Source organism: Triplophysa rosa, linkage group LG18 (genome assembly GCF_024868665.1).
Source record: "Triplophysa rosa linkage group LG18, Trosa_1v2, whole genome shotgun sequence".
Classification (NCBI taxonomy): Eukaryota; Metazoa; Chordata; class Actinopteri; order Cypriniformes; family Nemacheilidae; genus Triplophysa; species Triplophysa rosa.
In genome coordinates this window covers 14,092,200-14,113,154 of record NC_079907.1, presented here as the reverse complement: position 1 = coordinate 14,113,154, position 20,955 = coordinate 14,092,200, and the positions used below count along the sequence as shown (strand labels likewise).

Sequence of the window (20,955 nt, the reverse complement as noted above, 5' to 3'; positions counted from 1 at the left end):
TTACGTAATCCTCGGTTGCTTTCAGAGAGATTGTAGTTGGTTTTACCCAGCCTGACGAGAGAGTGATAACCGCTAATATATACTTTCTACTGCATTAAATGAATACGTAGAGAAAGCAAAGTAAACCCCTAACCAATGCGTCTCGACTATCTTGCAATAGAAGGCAGGAAACTACTAAAATGCTTACACAAGCAGAAAAGTTAGTGCATAAAGACACAAGTATATCATTTAACAATTATAATTGAACAAATAGGAAATATATGCGATATACGTTAACGATTAGCCAAATCACTCATTATTATGGCTGTAAGGAGGAACTGCTAACGACAAATTGTGTTCTTTATCATTTGCTCGTATGTGCATTTTGCCCCCAAGGGCAGAACGAAGGTAGAACGTTCTAGCCGCCTTTCAGACGGAACATCTTTATTGTACAGCGCCACCTGCCAGAATAATCGGGAATATACACACTAGATGCGAACAGCATCTTTGACACATTTCCCCGTAAATGTTTTCGCTGGATGTACGGTTTTTTATTTCAAACGAAAGTTTAATCAACCATAAATGTAGCTCAAAGCAACGACCTTTTATGCCCTTGCAGGCAGGCTTTTTCTACATGGAGTCACAATAAAAAAGTCGGTAAATAGGTACATTTCGCAGAAAAGTTATGTCATTTCATTTTTTACATATGTATATCATATGTTAAACGATTTTTATATTCTATTTATTGGCATATCGTTCCCTTCAGTGACAGTCTCAAGTGCAGTGAGTGGCCTCTCTTCAGTCTTTTCTGTTGTACTTCCGGTCCGGTGGAGGGCAGTAGTGTGCAGAATGCGACACTTCACTGGAGACGAGAAAGTAATTGCGGAGGTGAGTGTGTCATGCAAGTCTGATCGCTTGAAGTAAATGAGGCAACTGATTAAAATTAACTGCATTTTAAACATCACTTCCGAGTCTCTATAATAACGACACTTTTGGTAAGTACCCAGTTTGATATTGAGTCTCGCTTCTACTGTTTTGTTTGCGATAATGCATTTACACCAAGAAGGTCATAGCCAAGTAAGCAACCAACCTCCCAGTTTAGCAAAATCTGCGCTCTCCAGTGAAAATGAAAGCAAACTACGCCGGGTACTTTACCTGATTATTACATTAGGAAGCATTTCAGCGAGGTGGCCGAAAATTACAGCAAACAGCAGCGCTAAGCAGTAATGTTACCTGTAATGTTAATGTCTCTAGTATTTGATCTGAATAATTTCTTTGATTGTAAACCTGGTTTCTGTAAAGATCTGTTAACACCCATAGACTTATAGGCTTTTTTCTTTCTATAGGTGAATGTGAGAGGATGGTATTGAAAGAGATTCCAACTGACAATATCACCCGCCCTTTGGGCAGGAATGAGGTTATAGGTTTACTCTTCCGCCTTACTATATTTGGTGCCGTCACCTATTTTACAATAAAGTGGATGGTGGATGCTATTGATCCAACAAGAAAACAAAAGGTCGAGGCACAAAAACAGGTATGCCATATACATGTAGTTTAGAAAGGTAAGCATTAGGTTTTACGAAACATGGCATCAAATATAAAAACCATGTTTTGTTGCACTTTCACAGGCAGAGAAACTAATGCGACAGATAGGAGTGCAGAATGTCAAGCTTTCTGAATATGAGATGAGCATCGCAGCTCATCTTGTGGATCCATTGACTATGCATGTGAGTAATTTAGTCTCCATCTGGCAGCTTGATGTTATTTACCTGTAGCTATTTGCAAGTTATACAAATCATTCACATCCACCCACAGATTTCATGGCGTGATATCGCTGGCTTGGATGAAGTCATAACGGAACTGAAAGACACAGTTATACTTCCAGTCCAGAAGAGATATTTGTTTGAAGGATCCAGACTTCTTCAGCCACCTAAAGGTAGGAAGTGGAAATGATTCCATAAAGTGTCTACCATCTTCACTACATACAGTTCATTTTGAGGTGGGTTTCATCTCTTTTTTTCAGGAGTGTTGCTGTATGGGCCTCCAGGATGTGGGAAAACTCTAATCGCCAAAGCTACTGCCAAAGAGGCTGGATTCCGCTTCATTAATTTACAGCCTTCCACTCTCACTGACAAATGGTACGGAGAATCCCAGAAACTAGCTGCAGCCGTGTTCTCTCTGGCCATCAAACTACAGCCTTCTATTATCTTCATTGACGAGATTGGTAAAGGCATGCTTTGATTTTTATTCAGTATTCAGGGTTTTGGCAGTTAAGTGTAATGTCTAATGCACTTGTCTTAGATTCCTTTTTGAGGAGTCGTTCGAGTTCAGATCATGAGGCCACGGCCATGATGAAGGCTCAGTTCATGAGCTTATGGGATGGACTGGAAACTGACTTCAACTGCCAGGTAGAATGAAGCATTTGTTCTTCTTTGATTAGTTAGTGACAGTCCCATTTTCTATCTAGCTGGTAAAAAATAAGCAAGTATTGTGATTGTTTTCCTAACAAAGGTCATAATCATGGGAGCCACCAATCGGCCACAAGATCTTGATTCTGCTATACTGCGAAGAATGCCAACACGGTTCCACATCAATCAGCCAGTAAGATTTATGTGATATTACATAAATATTTGTAGTACTTATGTGAAACTGTGTAGAGCTTCTTATACATTGTCATTTGTTATTTATTTAGAGTCTCAATCAGAGAAGAGATATATTGAAACTGATCCTGGAAAATGAGAAAGTAAGTATGTTTTTAAAGCAGGTTCATTCCGTGTCAACTCAACCAAAGGTCCCCGGCTCGAATTTTTTATTTTTTGTCCTGTTTTTACAGAAGCAAGAGCAACATCAGTAGTGATGAAAGCCAAAATATTAAATGCCGCAGATGAATAGTTATTAAGTAATCAATTTGTAGAGGGAGGTAATAAAGACCATTTTCACCTGAAATTTGGAGCCATTTTAGAGGGGGTAAAAATGACACGAGAAATATGCCAGCATCATAATTTTATTTTTACACAGAGGTCGGTATATCTGTTGGTAAAATCTGTTAACTTTAGCAATCCTTGATGCATTTTATGCAAGTGGTGACCGCTCAAAAAGGAAGAAAGGGCATTTTTTGTGTTCTTTTTATAAAATTTGCATGCCTGTAACTCCAGAACCGTTAGAGATACCTTAATCTGTAATAAACATAACAAAATGTGAATAAAATGAAGGGGAGTAAATACTTTTGCAAGGCACTGTACCTCCCTCTACAAATTAATTGATTACTTAATGACTGTTCATCTATGGCATTTAATATGTTGGCTTTCATCATTACCGATGTTGCTCTTGCTTCTGTAAAAATAGAAAAAAAAATCAAAAATTCGCACCAGGGATATATTCAAAGTTTGGTTGATTTGACACGGAATGACCCAGTAGTGTACTGGCATCTCATAGACCTTCAGGTTGTTAAACGTTACAAGTGCCTAAAGAGTAATTTTTTTTAATATAAAGGTGGAGTCCGCTGTGGACCTCAGTGAAGTTGCAAAAGACACCGAAGGGTTTTCAGGAAGTGATCTCAAGGAGACGTGCAGAGATGCCGCACTGCTCTGTGTGCGTGATTTTGTACACAACAATGATGAAAGGTAATTTTTTTAAATTAGTTTATTGTTTTTTTTCTACTACATATGTCTCTTACACGAATACAGAACATGAAGCATAATGGTAGCAGGGATATTAATCTAAAAACATAAAATATTTTTTTCCATACATTTTGAGGCATTGAAGTAAAGCATACAGGTGCTGGTCATATAATTAGAATATCATCAAAAAGTTGATTTATTTCACTAATTCCATTCAAAAAGTGAAACTTGTATATTATATTCATTCATTACACACAGACTGATATATTTCAAATGTTAATTTCTTTTAATTTGATGATTATAACTGACAACTAATGAAAATCCCAAATTCAGTATCAGAAAATTACAATATTACTTAAGACCAATACAAAGAAAGGATTTTTAGAAATCTTGGCCAACTGAAAAGTATGAACATGAAAAGTATGAGCATGTACAGCACTCAATACTTAGTTGGGGCTCCTTTTGCCTGAATTACTGCAGCAATGCGGCGTGGCATGGAGTCGATCAGTCTGTGGCACTGCTCAGGTGTTATGAGAGCCCAGGTTGCTCTGATAGTGGCCTTCAGCTCTTCCGCATTGTTGGGTCTGGCATATCGCATCTTCCTCTTCACAATACCCCATAGATTTTCTATGGGGTTAAGGTCAGGCGAGTTTACTGGCCAATTAAGAACAGGGATACCATGGTCCTTAAACCAGGTACTGGTAGCTTTGGCACTGTGTGCAGGTGCCAAGTCCTGTTGGAAAATGAAATCTGCATCTCCATAAAGTTGGTCAGCAGCAGGAAGCATGAAGTGCTCTAAAACTTCCTGGTATACGGCTGCGTTGACCTTGGACCTCAGAAAACACAGTGGACCAACACCAGCAGATGACATGGCACCCTAAACCATCACTGACTGTGGAAACTTTACACTGGACCTCAAGCAACGTGGATTCTGTGCCTCTCCTCTCTTCCTCCAGACTCTGGGACCCTGATTTCCAAAGGAAATGCAAAATTTACTTTCATCAGAGAACATAACTTTGGACCACTCAGCAGCAGTCCAGTCCTTTTTGTCTTTAGCCCAGGCGAGACGCTTCTGATGCTTCCTGCTGCTGACCAACTTTATGGAGATGCAGATTTCATTTTCCAACAGGACTTGGCACCTGCACACAGTGCCAAAGCTACCAGTACCTGGTTTAAGGACCATGGTATCCCTGTTCTTAATTGGCCAGCAAACTCGCCTGACCTTAACCCCATAGAAAATCTATGGGGTATTGTGAAGAGGAAGATGCGATATGCCAGACCCAACAATGCAGAAGAGCTGAAGGCCACTATCAGAGCAACCTGGGCTCTCATAACACCTGAGCAGTGCCACAGACTGATCGACTCCATGCCACGCCGCATTGCTGCAGTAATTCAGGCAAAAGGAGCCCCAACTAAGTATTGAGTGCTGTACATGCTCATACTTTTCATGTTCATACTTTTCAGTTGGCCAAGATTTCTAAAAATCCTTTCTTTGTATTGGTCTTAAGTAATATTCTAATTTTCTGAGATACTGAATTTGTGATTTTCATTAGTGGTCAGTTATAATCATCAAATTAAAAGAAATAAACATTTGAAATATATCAGTCTGTGTGTAATGAATGAATATAATGTACAAGTTTCACTTTTTGAATGGAATTAGTGAAATAAATCAACTTTTTGATGATATTCTAATTATATGACCAGCACCTGTACATATTATCTTCTCATTTAAACTGGTATAACATTAGGCATTATTGCAGTTTTGCCTTGTTAATCTCCCTCTATCCCATATAACAGCGCAGAGGAAGATTGCATCCGTCCTATCAGGCAAGACGACTTGCAAAAGGCAATCCTCAAGATGAAGAAGTCCAGATCCGCAGGAGTGCATGAGGCATTTAAGCATGTACCACTGGACTGAATGTGTTGCTGCTGCTGTTTAAAAAAATACATGAACTTGGACCTAATTTGTTTTTTCTCATCTGTGACATAAGGATGTGTCATGTTTGCAAAAGAGGGAACTCAGGATCTGTAAATGGATTTTTTGCCATTTCTCTGATCATCTCTTCCTGCACTGTCATTTACTTGCTCTGTTGTTTTGCCACCCACCCAAATGAATCTCTGAATGTGGATTTCTTCATGCATTTTGTTGTGTGGTTTTGTTTGCTCCATGAAAAGTCATCCAATAATGTGGTTCATGAAGATGAGCAACAGTATAGTAAACTATTCCCAGTTACATAAACATTTAGAATCAAAAAGTGATTTTAGATCACTAAGTTTATGTAACACAAATATGACTGATTTGTGAGCACAGATGTGTTGAAATTCATTAACACAATTTTAACTTAAGCTAAACTCTTAAAAAAAAACAATTTCGGCCTAGGGAGTAAGTCATTTAAGATGTGTTTACAGGTAAATCTTAAACTTAGTCCAGAACAGAGGGGACATGACGGACATATTGTGTAAATATTTATTTGCAAAACTCAAAATATGGTTGCACTAAACTATTTGATTTGTATTGAATGCATAAGCCTTTGTTTCAGATATGGAGCCAGTGCCAAGCCACTGCTGTTACTCGTCAGTCTGGTATTATTCAGGAGGTTTGAGGGTGTGACTTATGTAAGTGAAAGAATGAATGCATTTCTAGTTTAAGTTTTTCTTTTTGGCGTCAAGTTTGCAAGGTCTGCAACTGGTTATTTCAGTTAAAATCAGATCAGAAGTCAGAATATAATACAACTTGTCAATGTTTTGTTTACCTTGTAAAATAACTGAATGGTCATGGGTTTGTCTTAATGGATTTTATTGTAAATACTGCTGAATGCACATTTCACCAAATATTGTATGAAAGTGTAAATCTCAAAAGTTTGTACAAAAGGTAGCATTAATTAAATACATTTGCTGTGAGATCATATCTTTAGGTTGGTCCCTTAAGAAAATGGTAAGGCAATAAATACTCTCTTGTTCCTTCATATTGGAATTGTCAAGCATTTACTGTTTATGCGCTCAGCACACATTCTTTTCACATTTACATATGAGATCGAACCGTAAATCGTTCATTTGGGAATGTTCAAAAATCTAACATCAGTGCCAAATTTACATTAATACATGAATGTACACTGTAAAAAAAGACTAGGGAATTCACAGCTGTGAATTGTATACTGTCAATATCAAGAAATACTTATGATCAAATACAGTTGAGGTATTTAGGTTTGCTTGACTGGGCACAAGTCTATAATAAAGGCAGAAATTCTAATGTGAATGGAATTTTGGATCCCAAGGGGATATTGGGAACAAAAGTACCATATGATACTACTAGGTCATTTCAAAAGATAAATATACATAAAATGTTGTACATGAGTAATAAAGATGTTATACAGTCTTTACACTGCAGGTTTGTAGTATATATGATGTATTGCTCTATAAACCTATTTCTATAACTAAATCCTACAGAAATAGATGATATAGATCTTGTGTAATTCACACTACTGTTCACTGGTCCTTTTTCAAAGAGCCATAATACTCAGCAAGGACTTTCCATGCTTTGAGAGCCATGAAACCATCTGGGGGGTTCTCATCGCTGCGGGCGAGGCTCCGCATCTTGGTTCCTGAGATGAACTCAAATTCATTGTGTCTAAAAAAAAAAAACACTCACCGAGTTGCTTTTTTCTCAAAGAACATTAAAATATTAGATATACAATAAATAAATATACAGTTAGGGCCATAAATATTTGGACAGAAGCACATTTTTTGTTGTTTTAACTGTGTATGAAAGTGTATTCGAGTTACAGTTTTATAATAGATATTGTCTTAAAGTGCACACTCTCAGCTTTATTTAGAGTGTATTCACATCCAGATTAACTGAAGGATTTAGGAATTACAGCTCTTTAATATGAAGCGCCCCCCTTCTTCAAGGGACCAAAAGTAATTGGACAGTTGAATAAAAAGCTGTTTTATTCACATGTATGGGCTTTTCCTTAAATAATTTCTTCATAAATGAAGCATGTTAAAGGTCTGGAGTTGATTCTACATGTGGTGTTTGCATTTGGAAGCTGTTGCTGTGAACCCACATCATGGGGTTCAGGGAGATCACCATGCAAGTGAAACAGACCATAGTTAGATTTTAAAAACACTACACATCCGTCAGAAAGATGCCAGGAACATTAAGAGCGGCCAAATCAACAATCTGGAACATTTTGGGGGAAAAAAACACACCACTGAGCTCAGTAACAAAACAATCCTAGGCGTCCATATGAGAAAGTGGTGGATGATGACATTATCCTCTCCATGATAAAGAAAAACATCTTCACAACTTCCAGACAAGTGAAGAATTAATACGGATGCGTCTGTCTTCTGTTACATCACCAAAAAAACACCAGTGACCCAGTGCCTGAGGACGTCATGCATGGAAATGGAATCACACTGCCTGAACACTATTTTACTGAAGATGTTGTATGCTCATATCATGAGATATTCCAAGCCTTCTCCATATCTTTTATTCTTTTTAGTCTTATGCAGGCTGAAATTAATTTGATCTCTCCAAAAAAATGCTTTCTAGAGCTTGTTCGGCTATTTCAGAAGTCTAATCTACCCATCCTATTCTTGAGGCTTTTGCACCTTGTTGTGAACCCTCTCTATTTTTTCCTTGTATTCTCTTTATTGTTTTGATTGACAAACATTGACATATTTACCTCTTGGAGAGTGTTCTTCACTTGTCTGGACGTTGTGAATGTGTTTTTCTTTATCATGGAGAGGATAATGTCATCATCCACCACTTTTATCTCATATGAACGCCCACAATTGTTTTGTTACTGAGCTCAGCGGTGTGTTGTTATTTTCTTAGAATGTACCAAATTGTTGATTTGGCCGCTATTAAATGCTTCATTTATGACAAAATTATTTAAGGAAAAGCCCATACCTGTGAATAAAACAGCTTTTTATTCAACTGTCCAATTACTTTTGGTCCCTTGAAAAAGGGGGAGCTTCATATTAAAGAGCTGTAATTCCTAAATCCTTCAGCTAATCTGGATGTGAATACACTCTAAATAAAGCTGAAAGTGTGCACTTTAAGACAATATCTATTATAAAACTGTAACTCGAAAACATATTCATACACAGCTAAAATAACAAAAAATGTGCCTCTGTCCAAATATTTATGGCCCTAACTGTATTTGAATTAGTGCCTACTAAAATATAGTCACACCTTTCCTTGTCGTAGAAGTCCATGGCCTTCTTAACTTTACTGTATACGGCAACTCTGAAGGGAATGATCTCCAGAGAAGTGAGGCCAGGTGCCATGGTCAGCACTTTTCCACCGTGTGTGGGCTCATACAAGTCCTGCTTTTTCTCTGGATGAGGCATACCTGCTGGGTCACGTCCTACGATGTAAAAGTTAGCCCCAGCAATCATACGAGCCCTGCAATGCCATTGTACCTGTAAAGACATGCAATACTTAATAAAAATCACAAAAGACAGAATATACGATCATCACAAAAGAAAATTGTTCGCAAAAAAAACACTCATGAATTATTCCTTTTTCACAAGATATAATGCATAGCCTTCGGGGGCCTCTGCTTAGTTGCAAAAGCAGAAGCACTTCCCCTTTAAGAACACATTTCCTTTACTACATGGTCCTTCATTTGTTTCGTTCAGTGTAACATGTTAAGAAAGAGTCTGACCTCTGTAGGCCCCGCGTACATCATAGGTGAGGGGAAAATGGCCACAATGGTGTTTGCTGAATCCAGAACCCCTTCCTCCAGCACAGCAGCGTGCTGCCTCATGCGCCAGTCCAGAGGTACATCATCCTCTTTGGTCCAGCCGCCCAGAGGATGTAGCAACAGCACGGGCTTCTTATACCCTCGTGCTAGCAGACGTCGCTTTGTGTCTTGCATCAGGAGCGCGTGGCCGTTGTGAACAGGATTGCGGAGCTGGAAGGCGAAGACTGCATCTGCAGGAAAGGGACATATATGTATTATGTCCGCTACAACTAAAAGGCTTAAACAAGAATTGTAAAATAACTTACAGTTAACCTAAACCTAAACATGTAAATGACAAAAAATAAGATAAAATGTTTCGAACTACTCTCATTATGACGTTATATTAGCTCTTCTCCATGTTTAAAGTTATAGCTCAATATTTTATTTTTTACCTGCTCTCATTTCTTTACATTTCTGTCGTAGCTCTCGCGGAGTGAGACGGTAATGGTCGAGACCATCATTCCACCTAATTCGCTCAAACACCTCCAAATCTCCACCGGCCAGCCAATCACCACTCTCCATTACCATCTACACAAATCAGATAAAATATCATGTAATAATAATCTAATTGAGTCTAGCATGTAAAACATAAAAAAGACGTGTATTAATAAAAGCACACAGAGAGATGCGCACTTACCTTAATGTAGGGATGTTTGGGGCATGTCGTCCCCCACTGCCTGGCGCATCTCTCTTCCTTGCGGTGCTCATAAAACTCAGGGTTGCGCATGATCGCGACTTTACGACCTTTGAACTCCAAGGCAAAAGCAGCAGAGCCGTCCAATCTCTCCTTGTCGTCCTTGGATACGGGCAGCACGATGGGCACGGACATATTTATGGTCCCACCTAAACACAGTTATTCCTTAAGCTGAAGCTACAACTTCTGAAATGGATAAATGTAAAGAGGACTTCATGCCGAGAAATTCTGTTATGGTGGCTGGTAGTTTGGAAGTGTCCTTACCATCAAGCAAAGTTCCAAAGTGTAAGACTTGAAGATATTCTCTCTCTCTCATGAAACCTCTCAGTGGAGTCGCCCATCCCTCAGATAGAACCTGCACCCACTGCAAATCCAGCTACAGGACCACAAACAGAGCTTGATGTTAATGGAATAATTCACCCCGAAAAACTAAAGATTCTCTCATAATTTATTCATCATCATGTCACCTCAGATGCTTCTTCAAAATGCTGTCATTTTATCTTCTTATACAGTACTGTACTTAACATGCTCCAAAGAGCACATACATCTATCACCAAAGTAATCCAAATGAATCTATTGAGTTCTTTATTTATTTACAGTGTGTATTCATTTATTACATACATTGAGGGAACTTAGGGCAATTTAAGCATCTCAAGTTCCATCCAGTGAATATGTTCTGAGGCGAAACAATAGGTGAGAGAAAACATTTATTATTTTGAAACCAAAACAAGAACCTTCGAGCACTACATTTAAATATGGTGACAAGGTTATAATTTCAAATTTCATTGGTGCTTGTGCGTCTCATCCCTAGCTTTCATAGGATACAGTATTTTGCGAAGAGACATTTACATTTAGTCATATAGCAGACGCTTTATCCAAAGCGACTTACAAATGAGGTAAACATGCAATGAGACATATGCAATGATATATCAAATTATCCACATTAGAATTTAGTGGTTATTTTGGTTTGGAGTTTGGATTACTTATGATTGATATATGTGCTTTTTGGAGGATTTTGAGTCCTGCTTGATAAGATGAAATGACAGCATTTTATGGTATATGGATAAGCAAATGTGAAAGAATATTCATTATTGCATAAACGGTTACTTTAATGATAAAAATATGACGGAAAAGAATAACTTGGATTTCAATAGTCTGAACAATTGTTATTGTTTTTTTAACATAACTGCAGGAATGTAAACTATGCAGTTGATTTCTGCCTCTTAAAATGAAGTAACCATGCAAAGCTTTCAGTTAACTGAACTGTGATGAAACGTTTGTGGTGTAACGTGCAGACGGTTGATTTCCACATCAGTACTGCATTACCTCTGTGATGGTTACAGTGGGGAGTATGTTGGCATCACTCAGTACCAAGTCCAGCTTGTTTTCAGGAACAAAGAGCTCATTCACCTCCTCATTCACACTGGTGGGCACAATACCCTGTAAGAAGAGAGTCATCTGGTCAGAACTGGTCATTTCACAAATTTGGAGTCTTTCTGGCACGATCGTATAGAAATGAAACACCGGCCCACCTGTTCCTTCAAGAGATCTACTAACTGCTGAATACAGTCATTAACAGTGATCTCTCCTGTTTTCAACACGAGCTCTGAAGATTCGGGTTTCTCATAGTCAGAGTCTATTCCTGTAAAACCTGTGTGATATAAAACACAGCAGTTAAAATGCTTCTAGAATTTTCTAGTTTTCATGATACTCACTTTAAATGATTATAGTTATAAATCATAAACTCTAACTGTCTACGTGTTTATGTAAATCACATTGCTGCAAATGATTATGACTGCACTGAATCTAACAATACTTACAGGGACAGTTCACCCCCCCCAAAAAATAATCATTTACGCACTCTCGTGTTATTCTAAACCTGTATGACTTTCTTCTGCAGAACACAAAAGAAGATATTTTGAAGAATGTTGGGAACCAAACAACACTGACCCCCATTGACTTCCATTGAATGGACATAAAACCACAGAGAAATGTTTTCAAAATATTTTCTTTTGTGTTTCATATACAGTCATACGCACTGCAAATCTTTGACAAATTAAGTCCCACTGGTCCCATATAAAAATTACCTTTAATTTCTCCAGCACGGGCCTTTTTATAAAGTCCTTTCACATCTCTGCTCTCACACACCTCCAGCGGGGCATTTATAAACACCTCAAAGAAAGGCAGACCTGCACTCTCATGGATCTTCCTGGCTTCGTTTCGATCCTATTGTAAGTACGAATGCACACGTAAAACCATCATCTCAGCACATCCGGTTTCAGATGACCTTGGAAAATTCAGAAATGTCTGACATCTACAATGTCCTCATACCTTAGTAAACGGCGAAATGAAACTAGTGATGCAAACCAAACCAGCATCCGCAAACAGTTTAGCCACCTCTGCGATACGTCTGACATTCTCTTCCCTGTCTGCTGCTGTGAAGCCCAAGTTCTTATTTAAGCCGTGACGAATGTTGTCGCCATCGAGCGAATAGCAAGGAATAGCATGAGAAACCAGATATTCCTCCAAAGCGAATCCAATAGTAGTCTTTCCTGCACCAGACAGTCCTGTAGGCCAGCAGCATCATTATAAACTACAATGAATTTACCAAATGTTTTTATGTCATTTGCTTATAAAAGACTGACTGCAAGAAATTCTCACCCGTAAGCCAAACAGTACAGCCACGGAAACCACCTCTGGTCCCGACCACTTGGCCACGCTTGCTTCTGCTAACATGGTGAGCCTGGTACACAACATTGGTCGCTCTCTGCAGGTCCTACAAACAAAGGAAAAATGTGTACAAACAAAAAATACGTGATAAGAAGAAAGCAAGCATGCGCAGAAGAACAAGTTGTGCAATCAGAGCCTATAGGTACGCCATATTCTTATCAGTCAAGGTTAAAATAACAAGAGATAAGGACATAATACATCAAATATCACATATAAGGGTCTTATGGGGACTTCAGGGGAATCACTTCAATGTTTTGACTGTGTAATGCAGTCCACAAGTAAAAACTGGAATTCATTGTTTTAAATAAAGCTTTAAAGTGTCAAACTCTATTTGATGAGTTGTGCTGTCTTCAGGGGTAGTTCACCCCAAAACAAAAAATCTGTCATCATTTAAATCTGTATGACCTTCTTTCTTCTGCAAAACAAAAAAGAAGATATTTTGAAGAATGTTGGTAACAAAAAATTGTTGGTCCCCATTGACTTCTATTGTATGGACACAAAACCAATGTAAGTCAATGGGGGGGGGCAATGGTTTTCATTTACCAACATTTTTCAATCTTCTTTTGTGTTCTGCAGAACAAAGAAAGTCAATGACAAGAGGGCGAGTACATTTTTGACAAAATATTCACTTTTATAATGTTGATAATTACATCAAATATTTTGTGTCAATTCAATCATTGTTGGTAGTTTTGTTTAACTAATGTCCCCAATTGAATCAAAATAAAAAATAATGTGAAAAAGCTAGTTGGAACAACTTACTTTTCCATTTCATTATGATTATATGTCATCAACAATATTGGTGCAAATAATTATTTTTGATGATAATGTTTTGTTGTTGTTGTGTCTCTACAACATTGTTAAAGTGTAAGTCTCTTTGGATAAAAGTGTCAGCTCAATGCTTAAAATGTAATTTCACGGGGACAATGAGTCTGACTCAGAATTTTATTTCATGAAAAAGCCTCTCAGAGCTGCATTCGAGAGATGACTCGAAAGGGATGTTACCAAATAACACACAAAACCTCCTTTTCTTTGGAATGGTTCGATTTGCACAATTCTCTTCTTGTGTATTATATTCCCGTGTATCTGGCCCTGTCATCAGTGTTGAGGAGGGATCAGCTTTTAAGTGAGGACTGCTGAAACAAACACAGCCATTCATAAAGGCCCATGGAGAGGTGGCCAGCTGAAGCTGGAACAGGGCCATTCAGCTCTCACACTGCTCCCTTCTCAGCAGCCCCAGACACACAGGAAATCCCAGCTTGGTTTACTTAACCTAGGGTTTTTTTGTCGAAATTAGAAAATGCTGCCTTCATAAGCAACTAAACTGCATATGGCAATCTTAAATTGCATTTATGTGTGCACAAATGATCAGAAAACAGATTCAAATAGTTAGCAACTGTTTTAAACACCAGCCATACATTGGACGTTGAGTCTAGACAAGGTGATGACAAGGGTAAACCTGAATCACACATCCTCCCATCACTTAAGCATCATTGTTTTAATTCAGTTAGCTTTCAAAAACATAAATCGAACCGCATAAACACTTTCTTATTTACGGTACAGTCGCTTCATATTTACTCTGCTAACTTTGATTTGTTGATTTACTGCACTGACTTCTTTAGCTACTGTTGAATGGAAAGCTTGCGCAAAATTTAAAGAGAAGTGCGTGATCTACATGCCCATTCTGACATTACTTCTAACAAACGATTGTTACAATTCGTTAAAGCCCAGTGACATTTCGTGGAAACATTTAAAAGTTAAGCGAGAAGAAAACCAAGCAAGATAATGTCGATCTGCGCAAACGTACCGTTTTCTGCTTTTTCAACTCCGCCATACTGCCTCACAGCAACTCTTTCCAACGATCCAATCCTTTGGAGATTTACACAGATTAAAAGTTAGTAAAGTTTGTGTTCGTTCCGTTAAACTGGACACGTAGCACTCAGCGCTCTTCCTGAAATCCTCCTCCTCCCCCAGAAATCACGTCACCAATCACGACACCCACCTCACTCTCTCGACTTTTGGTTCAAGTTGAATGTGATGGGTATAGTATTTCTTTCTAAAAAGGAGACATATACCATAATAAACAAAGTATACCTATTAGCATACAAGTCAGATATATGCAAATATGGGAAAAACAGTACGTTCGATGCTCTATTTTCGTTCCTACTTCAATGTATTAATATATATGATATAGTTACCTTGTCATTTGTGTGGACATTTTATGAGACATTTTTAATCCATAGCACAAAATATAATCTTTTTAAGCCGAGGAACCTCCCTCAGACTCCAGAGACCCAAAGATAAGACTGTTTTGTTGTTGGCACTGTATAAAATGCTAGGTTTTGTTGTATAATAACTTTTAATAATATCATTCATATTAATGACATAAAAGATAAATCAAATGTTCAATACGTTTCAATAACATTGACCCACTGACTCCCTGCAGTAATTTCTCGGACCCCGTTTACTGTCCATAGCACATTAATGAACCTCCATTGAAAATCCTCCGCATTCTGGTCTAGATCTGTCTAGATTGTAAACAACTTTGAAATATAATATAATAAATAATGATTTAATAAAAAACATAGAATACCTTTTGGTTGCAGAAAAAAAGTTTATTTGGATAATGCGCAGATGTATAGAAATAATGTTTTTATTAATAAAAATTAACATATTTGGTACCTTAAAACCCCATTTCTCTTTGGCAAATAAACATAACATAATAAAGTAACAAAACCTATAACAATTTTCAAAGCACAAATATTAAAAATATCCCATTCACCACAAAGACATTTGGTAACCTGTAAAATAAATTACATCTAGAATTTTAAATCACGGTGTGAAAAACAATATTTCTGAAGAAAAACAAAGTGACAATTTAAATATAAAGTCGTCCAAAAAACACCCCACATATTTTACATACTATATTGCAAGATCCCTTAAATTCACTATTTTATAACCTGACTTACAGTTCAGTGTTCCTGAGGTTTTTCTGAGGCATGTCACATTCTTTTTTAAAATCACAACCTTGAAGGAGCTTTGAGTAATGCTTTCTGACCATTTCAAACATTGGAGCAAACTGGTTCATGTTGGGAAATGGAACGGGCTTCTCATTATGAAATAACTGCACTCTGAGTCCATCGCTGCATTCATACAGGACAAAGACTAAGTTTGCTGCGTAAGGTACAATCTGACCGGTGCGAAATTTGCGGTTGTGCTGCTGTGAGAAGTTCTCTGCTGTCAATGGCTTTTCATCCTTGAAGAAGCCCATTAGAGAGAGAAGAGGAAGCAGAGTCTCGCCATGGCCGACCTGGATTGTGGCAGTTTTTACTACTTCCCCAAATCTGGCAGAATACAGAAGACATTACAAAAAATATGTGAATATAATTTAATCACGTTGCATGTATAGACCAAAACCAAAAGTAGAAAAGTAAAAAAAACGCCAATGTGTAATCTTTAATGCACTGAGGAAATATTTATGCATGCTGAATGGATACAAAATCACTGTCAGAGAAATTCAGAGTAAAAGCATACTGTATCATTAAATACTTAAGCACCTTTTGCATTTCTTTTTTAAGAAAGAAATACACATTGAAACGTATTTCTGTAAACAAAGGAATCCAACCACTTCTCAGTCTTCTAACCTGTAGTCATAAGCAGCTTTATTAAGACGCTTGAAAATATCATGAAACAGAGGGCAGCTGGATTTACGGTTGATGTCATGTCCATATCCCCTCTTCCAGTACTGTTTCAATTCGCTTTTATACTCCAGGACCTAAGAGAAAAAGTGTTACTCATTTTCACTGTTAAGTCCAATTATGAATCTCAGGAGAAACTCAATATTTACACCACGCTCAATATATAACACTATCATGCAGAAGTGTTAAACTCATTATAAACTAATCTCAAATTTTCTTTGTTCTCAACAATGCACTGGTTGTGTAATTGCTGCAATAGCAAAGAGGTAATGAATGCAGCATTGTATGTCAGTTATAGAGGACTAAACCTGCAAAAATTATAAATAAATAAATGTATAAATAAATAAATATATAAACGAATAAATGTAATAATATGAAAATAAATAAAGGAATGAATGGTTTGATAAAACAAAATAATTCGTTTTTAGCTATTATTGATCTTAGCTTTAACTTTTCTTTTCATTTTTTAAATTGATTTATTATTTTTTGTGTCCATTTTTAATTATTTTTAATTATTATTTTTTTTATTTTTAGATTATTTTATTTATCATTTCCTTTTATTTTTACATTTATTTATTTATACGTTTATTTATTTTTATATTTATTTATTATCGCATGTATTTATTTCCACTTTTATTTATTTATTCTTGAATTTATTCTTACTTTTCTGTGTCTTGTATGATAATTAGATGGGTTGGTCTTGACTACTATTGGTTCAGCGTAGATTGAAGCGTTTGATCGATTACTCTTGACTTGTTTTGGACTAACGTCACGTCACTCACTGATCGTTTGCTTCGTGTATAACGTTAAGTAACTATGGCGGGCGCACAATTAGCTAGAGAGTTACAGCATTTAGCCAATGAAGTCAATAACCATGCATCAAATGACTGTGTGTCATTTAGATTAGGTGCGCTTATTGATGTTTTATTACAGATTGACGGCGAGATAAATGACACATAGTCATTTGATGCATGGTTATCGACTTCATTGGCTAAATGCTGTAACTCTCTAGCTAATTGTGCGCCCGCCATAGTTACTTAACGTTATACACGAAGCAAACGATCAGTGAGTGACGTGACGTTAGTCCAAAACAAATCAAGAGTAATCGATCAAACGCTTCAATCTACGCTGAACCAATAGTAGGCAAGACCAACCCATCTAATTATCATACAAGACACAGAAAAGTAAGAATAAATTCAAGAATAAATAAATAAAAGTGGAAATAAATACATGCGATAATAAATAAATATAAAAATAAATAAACTTATAAATAAATAAATGTAAAAATAAAAGGAAATTATAAATAAAATAATCTAAAAATAAATAATAATTAAAAATAATTAAAAAATGGACACAAAAATAATAAATCAATTTAAAAAATGAAAAGAAAAGTTAAAGCTAAGATCAATAATAGCTAAAACGAATTATTTTGTTTTATCAAACCATTCATTCCTTTATTTATTTTCATATTATTACATTTATTCGTTTATATATTTATTTATTTATACATTAATTTATTTATAATTTTTGCAGGTTTAGTCCTCCATAGTTATATGCAATGGAACCAACTAGGGATGGGAATCGCAGGGTACCTCCCGATACGATTCAATACGCGATACAGGGCTCACGATACCGATAATATCACAATGCACCGATTCTGCGATAATCGATATATCTCTTGGCGATTCTATAAAAATACACCACGACATCTGTAAATGAAGGGAAAAAGGGATCTATTAGATGAGCATTTTTAGTGTGTTGCGACTCTCTGTCTTTAGGTTTGTTTATTCTAGCGTCACCCCTGCACGAGCACTGCTGGTGAGAGAGAAAGCGCCGGACTGGAGCAAATCACGAAACTACAGACTGAAAGAAGGTGAAAAGAGTATTCCCAACCTGCAGAGCGCAGAGTTAACCCACGTATACTTATTTACATTCACTACGAAATCCAAAGTGCGCCCAAACTTTTGATTTAAAACACTCTGGCGCATCTCTAATTTGTTGTTGGTCAGCGATTATGCTCGTATTTCTTCTCCACTGTGAATTACAATTTCCGTTCATCTGACCATCCGTAATCTGGGAGCGTCACCACAAGAAGTATGTGGGTACTGCCGTTCTGGTAAACACAGTATGAATTTAGATATTTTATATTTGAAAAAATACTTTGTGCCAGAGTATTGATAACGTCTCGCGGGCTGAAATGTCGCGATAAATCGCCATATCCATTTTTTCCCTCACCCCTAGAACCAACCTATTGAAATATCTTTTAAATTCCACATATAATGAATTGCTGGAATCCACTAAAACAAGCAATTGCCCATTTAAAACGAACACGTACTTGAGCATCTGACTCATCCAACAGATTACACCAGGGGGAGATCTCAGACTTGATGGCAAACTCATAGGAGCACAAAAAGTAAGCAGCCTCTGCCATATCTTGCAATTAAACAAAAACAAAATTAGAAAAAAGAATTGATATTTACTATTATGAACAGTCATTTTAAACTGTTAACTATAAAAAAATTACCAGGGGTGAACTGATTATATGGAATCTGAAGCCGGTTGGCAATCTTCCTCCGCACTGCATCCATCTCTCTTGAGGACTTAAAACGATGAACCTCATTCAAAGCTGTTTTGTTGTTCTCAACACTGTTAACAAATCGCTCACAATGATCAAAGAATCTCATGAGTGAGTCATCCACATAATGTTTGTAATCCATATCTAGAAAGACAGGAATTAAAGTGAGATTACAAGACATTTCCCAAAGGCTAATAAGGTTAAACCACTGAATTTCACAGAGTGGGTGTGGAGTAAGAAGTTATGGCAGATTTGCCAAAAGAGACACAAATAATTATATCACACCACAACTCTCATTTTATTGTATACTGATTGTCAGGGGAGAATAAAGAAAAGAGGGAACGGGATGTTACCCTGACTGATAAGGGAATCTTGTGTTTGGTGGCTTGAAGGCTCAACATGGGGGATTTGTTTAGGTTAATGTAGACCGAGCGATAAGGGACCTCAATGCAACTTAGGCAGGTAAGAAGTGATAATAGGGATGGATAGTTGGGAATCCAAAGATATTTAAACCAAAATAAAAAAAACTTAGCCTAATATGCTTGTAACTCAACACATCTGTGTTGCATCTGTAAGATCTCTTACTAAAAATGAGATTTTGTGAGGTATCCAAAAGTATTGACAAATTTTATACCCATGCCATGGGCAGTCTAACTAATAAATAATTATATCATGTATAAATAAAAATGACACTATTGTCCCTACCCTGCACATCCCAGAGTTTGTGCAGACCCTCCTGGAAAGCTTTGATACTGTCAACACACCGGTGTTTGGAGCTGGTGATAAAGTCAATGCGGTTGCCACTGAGACTTTCCTCTGAAATCAAAGTCGGGAATGACTTCGCCAATCGCATGGCCAAATGCCTGTGGTCATCCCGACCTTTCTCCACCAGCTTGCCGTCCATGTCTTCAGTGTACCACATCTTCCATTTGTTTTTAATGTCATTGAGCCACGGCGCTGACCCCGACGCCTCGGATACCACCAGATCAAACAGGCGCGCGAGCTTCTTCACGTTTTTGGTCGTCGGATAACGTGTTCCATGTCGTATCACGCACACCAGATGAATAGCATTACAGCTTGGAGACGGTGGGGCAACCATTGAGGTGTTTACAAACAAAATGTCATTTAAAAGATGTGGATTTACTTCCTCGTATCTGCCTTTTGTCCCGAAGTAATGTGCAATTGCCGGCATCGATGGTCGCGCGAGTATAGAGAAAGACAAACGAACCATAGTGATGCTTAGAAAAACGACAGTAAAGTTTACGAGAAAGCAATCGGATTTCATTTCGTTTAGCCCTTTGTTGGGCTGTGCAATACCCGTTTTATCGAAAATACCTGCGCTAAGTTGTTCAACTGCGTGCGTTGTTCAACATGATTTGCGTACAAGCACGCCTCAAAACAGAAAACCTTCCGGGTCAAAATATGACTGGCAGGCTGGTCCAGATACGTCACGAAATCTTATGCTATTCCGAATACATATGCTTATTGTTTAATTTAAGTAGCAAATGTGGTGAAGCACAATACAACATTCATCCGTAAAACTATAACCTAAAACTCAATGGCAAAATAATAATTTTCTTATTTAGCGCCTCAGTCCTCTAGATGGCAGTGGTGCGCATCATTTTACAGCAATTTACACGTATTCTCAAGTTTAAAGGGACAGTTCACCCAACAATAAAAACTGTTTTCATTTACTCACCCGCAAATTGTTCCAAATCTGTATAAACGTCTTTGTTCTGATGAACACAGAGAAAAATATTTGGAAGAATGCTTGTAACCAAACAGTCACCTTTGACTACCATAGTAGGAATTGCTTTGTTCGGTTGACACAAAAGAAGATATTTTGAAGAATGTAGGAAAGCAAACAATTCTGGGGCATTTTTGACTACCATTGTAATTGTTCAATGATGGC

At 37.3% G+C, this 20,955-nt stretch overlaps 3 protein-coding genes across 4 annotated transcripts; 1 reads left to right on the top strand and 2 right to left on the bottom strand.

Annotated features, from left to right (window-relative positions):
• The first annotated feature begins 846 nt into the window (after nt 1–846).
• atad1b (ATPase family AAA domain containing 1b) lies at nt 847–5,517 on the top strand. Its single transcript, XM_057358562.1, has 10 exons — nt 847–974; nt 1,326–1,513; nt 1,608–1,706; nt 1,795–1,915; nt 2,003–2,203; nt 2,281–2,387; nt 2,491–2,580; nt 2,672–2,722; nt 3,472–3,602; nt 5,397–5,517. The coding sequence occupies exons 2-10, from the start codon at nt 1,340–1,342 to the stop codon at nt 5,515–5,517; spliced, it is 1,095 nt and encodes a 364-aa protein (XP_057214545.1). The 5' UTR covers nt 847–974; nt 1,326–1,339.
• Nucleotides 5,518–7,071: 1,554 nt separating this feature from the next.
• papss2b (3'-phosphoadenosine 5'-phosphosulfate synthase 2b) lies at nt 7,072–14,726 on the bottom strand. Its single transcript, XM_057358555.1, has 12 exons — nt 14,578–14,726; nt 12,705–12,819; nt 12,375–12,610; nt 12,131–12,269; nt 11,576–11,694; nt 11,370–11,483; nt 10,308–10,419; nt 9,987–10,192; nt 9,742–9,877; nt 9,272–9,540; nt 8,797–9,026; nt 7,072–7,227 (listed from the first exon to the last, which is right to left on the bottom strand). Exons 1-12 carry the CDS (start codon nt 14,602–14,604, stop codon nt 7,086–7,088), a joined length of 1,845 nt encoding a protein of 614 aa, XP_057214538.1. The 5' UTR covers nt 14,605–14,726; the 3' UTR covers nt 7,072–7,085.
• Nucleotides 14,727–15,373: 647 nt separating this feature from the next.
• minpp1b (multiple inositol-polyphosphate phosphatase 1b) lies at nt 15,374–20,459 on the bottom strand. 2 transcript variants are annotated; one of them, XM_057358556.1, is made up of 5 exons: nt 19,749–20,459; nt 18,993–19,187; nt 18,804–18,901; nt 16,415–16,545; nt 15,374–16,114 (listed from the first exon to the last, which is right to left on the bottom strand). In XM_057358556.1, exons 1-5 carry the CDS (start codon nt 20,326–20,328, stop codon nt 15,736–15,738), a joined length of 1,383 nt encoding a protein of 460 aa, XP_057214539.1. In that variant the 5' UTR covers nt 20,329–20,459; the 3' UTR covers nt 15,374–15,735. The 2 variants fall into 2 exon arrangements, with proteins under 2 accessions (XP_057214539.1, XP_057214540.1); XM_057358557.1 differs by having other exon boundaries at nt 18,993–19,114; nt 19,808–20,459.
• Between the last annotated feature and the right edge of the window lie 496 nt (nt 20,460–20,955).